The 10,379-nt window shown below is 45.7% G+C and overlaps 3 protein-coding genes across 8 annotated transcripts in view; 1 reads left to right on the top strand and 2 right to left on the bottom strand.

Annotated features, from left to right (window-relative positions):
- LOC103393431 (RNA binding protein fox-1 homolog 1) overlaps window positions 1-10,379 on the top strand; it is a 363,631-nt gene that overhangs the window by 185,880 nt on the left and 167,372 nt on the right. The gene's annotated exons all lie outside the window — the stretch shown is intronic.
- Window positions 563-4,349, bottom strand: cdipt (CDP-diacylglycerol--inositol 3-phosphatidyltransferase (phosphatidylinositol synthase)). The gene is made up of 6 exons (XM_008330431.3): window positions 4,160-4,349; window positions 2,856-2,990; window positions 2,445-2,598; window positions 2,152-2,233; window positions 1,920-2,001; window positions 563-1,678 (listed from the first exon to the last, which is right to left on the bottom strand). The coding sequence occupies exons 1-6, from the start codon at window positions 4,200-4,202 to the stop codon at window positions 1,536-1,538; spliced, it is 639 nt and encodes a 212-aa protein (XP_008328653.1). The 5' UTR covers window positions 4,203-4,349; the 3' UTR covers window positions 563-1,535.
- The window catches only part of LOC103393461 (serine/threonine-protein kinase TAO2), a 12,145-nt gene continuing 6,489 nt past the window's right edge, over window positions 4,724-10,379 (bottom strand). The window contains 6 exon segments of the mRNA XM_074559999.1: window positions 4,724-8,063; window positions 8,323-8,505; window positions 8,847-9,059; window positions 9,165-9,404; window positions 9,635-9,838; window positions 9,963-10,267. Of these exon segments, the coding sequence (XP_074416100.1) occupies window positions 7,134-8,063; window positions 8,323-8,505; window positions 8,847-9,059; window positions 9,165-9,404; window positions 9,635-9,838; window positions 9,963-10,267 (2,075 nt within the window). The 3' untranslated portion in view covers window positions 4,724-7,133.

Raw genomic sequence — 10,379 nt, 5'->3', positions numbered from 1 at the left:
AAAAAAAAATCGTTTTTATGTTAGTGTACGTGTTGTGCGCGTTCACGAGGAGACCTGGCAGAGACGTCTGTGTTTTCTCATCTGCTCTGATAAATAATGACAATCAGATGCTATTGTTCACAGCTACGGACAAACGAAGACAACGTAAACGGAGGAAATACAGAGCGTTAAAATCGATATCTAATCTCCATATCTGAACACATAACAAGTACAATAACGAGTAACTCTCCGGTGCAGGAGCCGTACTGACATCTGAAAAAGATACTTTTATATCCGTGAGAAACAGTTCTCAGAATGAGCCAAAACGTCATTTCATCAGCCAGTTAACGTCTGATTATTGTAATAAAGTATGTCTTAAATGTGAAGGTGGATATAAAAATATGAAACATTGTTTTATCATGTACTTAAAAATAAATAGTAAACACTAAAAATAAAGCTGTATGAACACGATGATGGTGCTGCGTAAAAGGAGTTGACATTTTTGTTTTTAATCTTTAGGAAGACAACCAACTTTTCTGGAAGATGGAGCAGGACACAAAACACACACAAAAAAGACTTCCAATCATGGTGTAAAGTAGTTTATTTTGACTTTACAGTACATATAAACAAATATACTTTTTTAAATACTGCAATGATTACCTATGTTTTTTTAAAATATCATCACTGATTCTTTCTGTCACATAATGACACTCGTCCAACAGTAGCAGGGATTCTGAGTCAAACAAACACTGAAGCCTGGACACGCCGCTCACAGACACTTCCTGTTTCCTGACTGAGGCGACAGGAAATGGCTTAGTGACCATTTAAATCTGTGAATGGAACAGTAGAAAAAAAAAAAGAAGAGTGGACTGGTCCCAGACCATGGCTCATGTGATTTACAGCTACAAAAAATAAATAAAATAAAATAAAGGTGACATTTTTATCATAATTTCATTATTAATTTCTTTTAAAGGATTACTAGTCATTTTATTGTTTGTTCACTTGTATTGATTATCAATGCGAAAGTGACCAGATTCTCTCCCGATCCTAACACCAGTGGACACGCCTGGAGAGCGCTGTCAAAATAAAAGTCTTTGTAGAACTTATTTAAAAAGAGGAAAAGGTCAAAGGAGGAGACAGAAGACCGGCCTTCAGCTTCAAAATAAAAGACAGTTCACTTAGAGTACAGCCCTATCACCACAGCTGACAAACCCTCCCTGTAGAACATGTGCTGACTTTGACCTCAATGACCTTTACATGTACTCTAACATCAGTCCTGTCAGTTTTACTTTCATTTTGACAACTCCTCCCTGAGAATATCGCCAGGAAACTGGTTTGTGGAGTAACAATGGGTGTGACCTTCTTTTTATACCGTGACAGTGTTAAAGCAGAATTAATGACATCATCACGGCATCCAAACAATCATCTAATCATCATCTACTACGTTGGTCATAGAGTTACCTGTTCCCCTACAGACAAGATTCAGAAAATAAATACGAGAAGATCGGGGTGCTGGACTTGGTCCCTGGATCGTGGACAGAACCAGAACCAGGCGCTCACTGCTTCTTGGTCGCCGCCGCTCGCTCAGCAACATCCAGGGCGGCCATGTTCTGTGAGGCGGTGACAAGGTGAACCAAGCTGATCCCAGTTTTCAGCATGGAGATGGCTCCACAGAGGCCCAGCAGCCAGTAGATCCAGGCTGCAGCAGGAAACACGTCATCAGTCACAAACAAAAGTACTGGCACCCAGAACTCAGACCAACAGGAACAGTACCAGGAACTACATATGGTTCTACTTAAGGAATTGCAAAAAAAAAGGACTTATGAATAAGAGAGTAAATACTACTGCACCACACTGTAGTTCCTGGTACTTTCTCTACTTCCTGATTAGGAGGTGGTTCTGGAGCCGAGTTCTTGGGTCAGATGTTTGCAGCTTCTTACCTGCAGGTTGTGGGATGTGATGGAGAATATAGAGCAGGCAGAAGAACAGCTCGTTCCCAGCACACATCACAAACAGTACCGGCTGCAGGAGAAAAAAACAAAACAAAACCACAAGAACACATCAGGCTCCAGCACAGACTTCACATCAGCACAGGAGGTCACAGGAGGTCGCAGGAGGTCACAGCTCTTCACCTTAGAGGTGTAGTAGATCCGTAGGACAGGGTATCTTCACCTTGGAGGTGTAGTAGATCCGTAGGACAGGGTTTCCTGACAGGTCGATGGTCTTGTGACTGGCCGATCCTTTGATGGTGGAGCTGAGGAGGTGATAAAGACAGGACATTCAACAACATCCAAACGGGACCAGGTCTGAGTCCAGGACCGGACCAGGACCAGGTCTGAGTCCAGGACCGACTGGTTCACTGACATCACTAGTCTATTCACATCCGTTAGTTCGCGCTAACCGCTATTCTTCTTGCTAATGTAGTGGAACAGTAAGGACCACGTGTAGCGGACAGAGGAACCCACCTGTGCAGGTGCAGCCAATGACTGGCCACGTCCACACACATGCTGAGCTGGAACAGGAAGGTGTAGGATGGGTACAGCAGGGACAGGTTGACCAGCAGACACATGGTGGCGCAGCGGTCTGTCAGCATGTCCAGCATGGCTCCAAACTTGGTGGCTGGAAGAGAAATGACAATCAGTACCATGACCTGATTCTGACATGGCTTAACCACTCCGTCTATACATCTAGTGCCCCCTAGTGACTGTGATTGGAGACTTTCTTTTTAAAAGTCAGCTGAGATGTTGTTTCTACAAATCTTACTGTTAGTCTTGAGTGTCTAAAAACAATTCTAAGACTATATGAAAAGCTAACAAAAATACTAAAACCCAAGAGAGAGAGAAAGGAACCAGGTCCAGGTCCTCGACTGTTCGTACACTGATTGAGTGCTCGAGCAGCATGTCCGTCAAAGGCGTCCAGCAGAGCACTGAGCACGTAGCAGAAGACGGCAGGCCATGGGCAGCAGGGCATCAGGTAGAAGGAGAGTAGAGCCAGAACCACACGGCTGTAACCTGCAGCAGGGACCAAGAGGAGGGACAGGATCAGAGACGGAGAAGCTCAACGTGGACGTGGCTCAAATATCTGCAGTGGTTGACTTGAGGATTCAGATACGTTTCCCTTTCGACACCTCAGAGGCTGCTCAGCTCATTTGCTAACTGGAAACCAACAGAAAACCCCTGGACACTGCAGGTTACTGAAGACCGAAGGGCACCTGTAGCCCCCCCTGCTGGAACTAACAACTAACAACTCTCCTTTCCCTCTAGGCCCTAGATTCTGGGCTGAAGTTGTTTCCTCTGAGTCTGGATCCCTGTCACTGTCCTCGAACTTCTGCTCAGTGTCTGACCTTGTCTGATTTTCTGTAATAACAGTCTGTAATAACACATTCTGCTTTACTGTGGCCTAATTGTTTTTGTAATAACACTCAAACACATTCTGTTTTACTGTGGCCTAATATCAGTCATCATCTCTAATAAAATCAATTTACTGGAAACACTCCCACTTTTAAGATAAGATAAGAAGTAATGTATTGGTCTCACAGTTGGGAAATTCACAGCCAGTTTTCTGTTTCATTTATATGTTGAAGTCCAAACTGCAAAGTCAATGGAGACAAAAATCTGTTTTATGAATTGGAGCAACGCAGACGGACGTGACGTCAATCAATCTTTAAATTTCAATCAATCTTTCAATTTGACTTTTTACCATCCCAAGTATTTGTTTTCGGACGGTAAACAAAACATTTGTCAAGACATGATTATGGATTACAATCAGCAGCATCCCTTTTCCCCCCCACAAAACTTCGACCATTTTTTTTAAGTAACTAACAACATTTCTTTTATTCGTAAAATGCATGCTTATTAGAGCTTTATAAAACATGGGTAATGCTAAACCGGTTCTGCAGTTCTCTCATTGTACGTCACAATGTTCCTGGACGGAACAGGACTAATGATTAATGTATGGTTAACGTTAATGCAGGGCTAATGTTTATGTTTAGACACCTATAACAGGTAAACGAGGTTAAAAACATGGCATGATGTTTGCGAGGAAGAATAAAACGGGCTGAGATGAACGATCAGCCTTCATCACTCTACACACAAACCTGAACGTTGTTCTGAATGAACGTAAACACGATCGGAGCTGATGCTAGGCTAACTTTTCCGCCACCGCCGGGGAACGAACTCACCGATCAGATTTGGGACGAAGAGAAAAATATTGTCCTGCGTCATTTTTGGACCTGAAAATGTTGCGTCCTGAAGAGACCACTGACCAGACCACTGACCAGACCACTGAATACACTTCAATGCCGTTGAAAAGGAGAGCGACAGAAAACACCAGGTTGTCTACTTCCGGTTTGGGGCGCGCGGCAAATGACAGCACGACTTCGGGTAATTTCAAAACAAAAGCCCCACCAGGCCTGACGTATTGTAAATTTAATTAACGTCATGTACTACATTATTACTAATAATATTTTAACAACTGTTAAAGTATTTGTAAATTGCACAGAACAGTGTGAAGATCAGAACACACACACATACATGGTAAAAACATAATAAAACATTATTGGCATCCAGGCCCTGATGACGTCATGTGGCCAGGCTCCTGTTCGTTGATCCAGCTGTCAATCATATTCAGTGTCCAATCACACGTCACTAAAATATCCTTTACCTGGAGGACTTTCTAAGGCCTCAAGAATCAACAACTTATTATTTTTTAATCTTTAATTCAATAAAACAAAAGACGAGTGAAGTTGGAATTTGTTTTCCTTTTAAATTTATTGAAATTATTTTATACTTCAAGTGTGTGGGTGGAATTGTTGGGCTCCATGTTGTGCAGGGAACGTTTTTTTTTTTACAAATCAACAACAAAAACATGAAAAAAAAACATATGGCACGAAACACAGTAAAAGAAAAAGTTGTATATTTTATTGTCAACTGTTTCCATGTTTTAATACTGGCTCAGAAAAAAAAACAATATAACTAATAACCACACAGTAGCCCCGCCCTCAAGTGTAGACTCAACACAGGACCACGACAGGAATGCTGGGGAACGTTATCCTTATTTCTCTAAAGGAATGCATTTTAAAGCATGGCTGCAGAAGGTACTGACACACCAGCGCCCCCTGCTGACAGACACAGATATAGCATTGTTGTCAAACAATGGCTGCCAACAGCGACACAACATAAAGGAAACTGAAGTTTCGGGCCAGTGAAGCGAACAAATAATATATAATATCTGCCGCTGCGTCTCTGCCGGGATAAAAATCACAGATTTGCTCAAATGTCAGGGGCAGTGAGTGGATTATTCATGTCTGCCTGCTGTTCAGAAAAGTGTCAGTAAACTCCACAATAATATAACAGTCATTGTTTCTCTCTCAGGCTGGTGTCAGCGACAGGGGGCGCTTATGCAAAGTATGTATAAGTACCTCATACAGACAGACTTTAAAAACCTGATATATCCCTTTAAAATTCTTTAAGTTATAGCTCAATCACAGTAACGTTTCTTTTTCTCCACCTAGTGGTTAAAATTGGCAAAATACCTACAATTTAAAAAAAAAGAAAAAATACCATAGTAACATAAATACTTAGAATGCAGTAGAAGTTATGGTAACAATAGCGCCCACTGTTGACCTCTAGGACTAATTGTTCAACTTACAACAAAAAGAAACCGTCGCTGCTTCTCAGAGCTAGCGCTCCTATCTGTACACTGGTGTAATTACAGCGATACTCTACACATGTATCTTACATTTCTATGCATATAGACAGGTCAGGAAGGCGCGTGCATGTTGTACAAGCCAGTCTGTGCACGGAGGTGTGTCTCTGTCCCGCGCACGCACACGGGCACGCTGCCATCCTTTTCAAAGGAACATGTTTTTAAGATCACTCCACGTCAACATGTCGAGTCTAGTCACGTTTGTGATGTCAGCATGTAAACATAAGCCTGTCTGCTTACAAATAGGTAGATACATATATACACATACATATATATAAATATATATATACATAGTGTATATATGTTCCTCTGGAGGCTGGAGGACCATGGACGGTCAAAAAGTTACAATTAAAAAAATGATGGCAGTGTTTTATTCAGTATTTGTCTTCTGGAACACAGATCTACTCAACTGTAAAATTGAAAAAAAAAAAAAAAAAAAAAAGTTCTTCTTAGGACTACATGGCCCCCCCTGCTGATCAAATCCAACACGAGAATCTGTGATTTTACAATTTACTGATATTTACATAGTTACAGTGGTTTTAAAGCATTTCCCACCCACTCTCATCAAAATGTTAAAAAAAAAAAAACAACTGCTGACGTCTGAACATGAACCTGGAGAGAACTGTGTGATTTAAGAGCATTAACAAAAACCAAACATCTGCTTCAGACGTGGTGGGGAAGAAAATAATGTGGCATTTTGATCCGAAGTTGATAAACAGTTCTTTTCATTTGGCTCCTCGTCCCCACTGATACAAGAACAAGTCTGAAGAAGGGAGTATCTGTGGGTCAGTGGGTGAAGCATGGAGGGGGGGTCTGTCAGGAGGATTTGGAGGTTTTATCAGTTTCTTTAGTATTCCATAAATACATGGACTTTTTTTTTTTATTTAAAAAATTCCAAACGAAGAATAAAAATTCTGACTCAGATCGTGTGTTTTGTTTCCATGAATTCTGACTTCACTTGAAATGTTGACCTTTTAGATTCACTTTAGAATTCTAACTTTACCACGGCATTCTGAGACAAAGATACAGGAATGTTTGAGTCTCGTGGTCGTCCGTCATCATCAGAAAACACGTGGTTCTGAGCGCCGTACTTCGGTAGAGGAAAATCTTTTTTTTAAACCAATGAAGGTGCCCCCTGTTGGCCACCTGCTACATGAGGCACGTTCTCTGTTTTCAAGACTCAATTTTTAAACCTTTGTTTGTTTTTTTAAGCTACAGTAACTGTGGCCCTCTGGTGGCAAAACCTGCTAAAACAACATTCTCTCTTTCTTCAACTACATGACAAAGAAAGGAGTTTCTAAAACACAATATTAAAAGGATGTCTTTTACTTTGCTGTCCTCTGATTGGTTCGTGGGAACATCTAAAAACACAGACAGCTGCAATTATGATAGTTGTTCACTAGAGGCAGTCAGCCTCAGAGATTTGGCAGGGCGAGGGGGGGGGGGGTTCAGGAGTAAGAAAGGTGGGAGCCGTTGGAAATGTGAGAGGTGACAGACGTGCTGCGGCTCAGCCCACTGTCGCTGCCACCGCCGCCGCCTGACGCCGTCCTCCTCAGAGGCTGTGGGCTGTTCCTTAAGGCCATCAGACTCGAACCCCTGACGCTAAGTCCGCCGTAGCCGCCCTGTGAGGATGAGGAAGAGGGTGGAGGGGAAGAGGAGGAAGATAAGGAGATGGGAGGAGGGAGATTGGCAGGTGGGAGAAGAGCAAGGGACTGAACAGAGGAATGGGAGGAGAGGTGATGGTGGTGATGGTGGTGGTGGTGGTGATGGTGGCCCTGGGAGTGATGGGAGTGGTGGGCTCCTCCTCCTCCTGCTCCTACCTCTCGCCCTCCCCCTCGTCCAGCAGTCCACTCCCTGGCTCGGTCCCGCTCCCGAGTGTCATGGTAGAGCTGCGGCGTGCTCTGGTGGTGGTGCTGGTAGTGCTGTGGGAGGTAGAGCTGCTGGGAGGCGGAGGAAGACGAGGAGGAGGAGGAAGACGACGAGGCCGACGAGGAGGGGGCGTGGCTCCTCCCGCTCTTAATCAGCTCTCCGTGCGAGGAGACCACTGACTCTGCGCGGCTGTAGCCTGGACCCCCGCCGCTGCTGTGGTTTTGGCTGCGCCAGGAAGGAGTCGACACCGAGTTCTGAACGCTGTGGCTCCAGTGGCTGCCGGAGCGCGGCACGGGCCGTGACGGCCAACCGGTGGAGCCTGAGGAGGGGCTGGGGGTCGGGTAGCCCTGGCTGTAGGCCTCGGCGGGGATGCCGCTCAGCGCCATGTTGCTGAATCCCAGACGCATGCTTTCCGAGTCAAAGGCCTCGATCTCGTGGGCCTGGCGCTCCAGCAGTGTCCGAATCCTCTCCGAGCGCTCGTTCTGCAGGGACAGCATCTCCTCCTCAATCTGAGGAGACATGTTTATACAAACAGTTTAGAAACGATTTGACTCCCTGTGTTATTCACAGAAATCCAACGGGGAACGTTCCTCAGGTCTTCTTCCGACCAATGACTACAGGAAGTGGAGCGAGGTGTACCTCAGTCCCTGGAACAAGGAGCCTTTTGTCTTCTCCTGTCAGCTAACACCTTCCCTGTCTCTAATCAGGACGTCTGCTTGGCAGGATCTGGGTAAATGTGAAAGCGGCTGCGGCAGAATCATTTCCTACCCTCTGTTCCAGCAGTGCGCGGCGGATGGAAACCCTCTGCTCCAGCTCCTTGACCTCGCGCTCGTGTTGCGTGTCCGTGTGGATCTTGATCTTGCTCTGGTAGGCGTTGAGCAGTTCCAGCTCCTGCTGCAGCTGAATCCTTAGGACCTGGTACTCGGCCTCCTGGGTCTCGTCCAGACGCAGCTGTGGAGGAGCAGGCAGATGTTAGCACGCAGCTGACGGCAGCGTTGCTCTGGAACGACTTTGATGAAACTTCATCCACGTACCGTGTACATACGTGTGTGTGTGAGTGTGTGTGTGTGCCTACATGTTGTGTGTGTACCTATATGTTGTAAAGGTTTTAGAAAAATGAATCTTGGTCCAGGTAATTCTCTGTATTCATTAGTCACTTCCTGTCCACCTGAACCTCTGGACTCTTTGTCCATTGAACTACTGAACTTTGACCCGACCCTGCTGTCTGGAGTGGGTGGAGCTGCTGCTCAGGTGTAGTCGGTGCACGTCTCAGGTGTCCTTGCCTTACTCACAGCCTGTGTGGACAGCATGTCGTTCACGGAGTGGTCGTACTGCTCGGCCAGGATGGCCAGCTTACGCGTTTGCTCCTCTTTGAGCCGTTTGAGCACCGCCTTGTGGTCTGATTTGGGAGTGCTCTCCAGCAGGTGGTTCCTCAGGGCTTTGTACTGGCGGGTCTGGATTTTGCAGGTCTCCTGGAACTGACGCTTGATCTGCAGCTCTTTCATCTGACGTTACAAAAAAAAAACACAACAGAAATTCAATATAATTTAACAAACTGAAGTCAGCAGCGTCAGGACTTTTATGATCCGGTGGACTCTGCCCGTTGATACCTTGAGGCTCTTTGGTTGTTGTCGGACCTCCGTGGCGTGTTTCTGTCGCAGCTCTTGCTCGCGGCGCTTGTTGTACTCCATCTGGTTGGTCAGTTCCGTCTGGTGCTGGGTGCGGATCAGCTCAGCTCGGGTCCTCTGCACTGAGCCGAGCTGCCTGAACTCCAGCTCCTGCGTGGACTCGTGGTGGCGCAGCAGCATGGCACACTCCAGGTCCTTCTGGGTCTGCTTCTTGTTCAGGTCCTGGAGGAACAACAACGGGGAGAATGTCTTTATGTCTCACAATTACTGTGAAATTAAACTACCCAACTTCAGCTGTGAGGTCACAAAATTAAAAAATATATATATAAAGTGTCAGTTATTAAGTCTTTATATCAACAACAACGACTTTCCTCAGTTCATTCAACAGTCAGAGTGAAGAAATGGGATGTGACCCAGTGAAGTCTGAGGCCGTTGATTCACTGAACTCTCACCTCTCTGAGCAGGTCCTGCTCCAGGTTGTGACGGGCCAGCAGCATCTTCCTCTTGTACTGTCGACACTGCAGTTCAAAATACTGTCTCTGCCTCCGCAGCAGACCGGCCTCCTCCTCCGCCTGCATCTGCTGCAGACACTCCTTCTGGCGGACCAGCCACTCCTGCTTCTCTCGCTTTGGAGTCGACTGGTTCTCATTTAGCTCCTAGTCGGAGAGACAGGAGAAAGTTTTCTCTTAACTAGCTGGATGTGGTCAAAGTTTCTCTCATCTTCGTGAGAGTGAGAGAGCGAGAGAGAGAGAGAGAGAGCTGCCAAGTGTGACCTCTGACCTCCTTCAGCTGCTCCTTGCGTTGGCGATACTGACGTTTCTGTGAATCCAGTAACGAGCTGAGCTCCTTCTTCTGCTGAGCTTGGATGTGCTGCTGGAACTTCTTCTCCTCCGCCAGAGCTGCCTTCATCTGCAGCTCACACAGAGAGCAGGTATCAAACCACTGTGTCTGTGTTCGTGTTCGGTCGCCTCAGGACGACTGAACGGCTGAGACCACAGACGGCACAGAGTACGAACCCAGACAATGGTTCTCTTGTTCAGATCCTTCCAGAACCAATGTCTGGTGTGGGTGATCTGACCTTCTCTGTTATCAACACACCACACTGCCACACAAACAAACCTGCACAACCACACAAACGTGTAGAACCACGGCAAATAAACAAGCCATGTACAGTGGGGCTTCATTGCATTTTCCCAA

The sequence above is a fragment of the Cynoglossus semilaevis genome, chromosome 17, assembly GCF_000523025.1.
Source record: "Cynoglossus semilaevis isolate Cse_v1.0 chromosome 17, Cse_v1.0, whole genome shotgun sequence".
NCBI lineage: Eukaryota > Metazoa > Chordata > Actinopteri > Pleuronectiformes > Cynoglossidae > Cynoglossus > Cynoglossus semilaevis.
The sequence above is the reverse complement of the archived record's forward strand: the minus strand, read 5'-3'. Positions and strand labels throughout refer to the sequence as shown.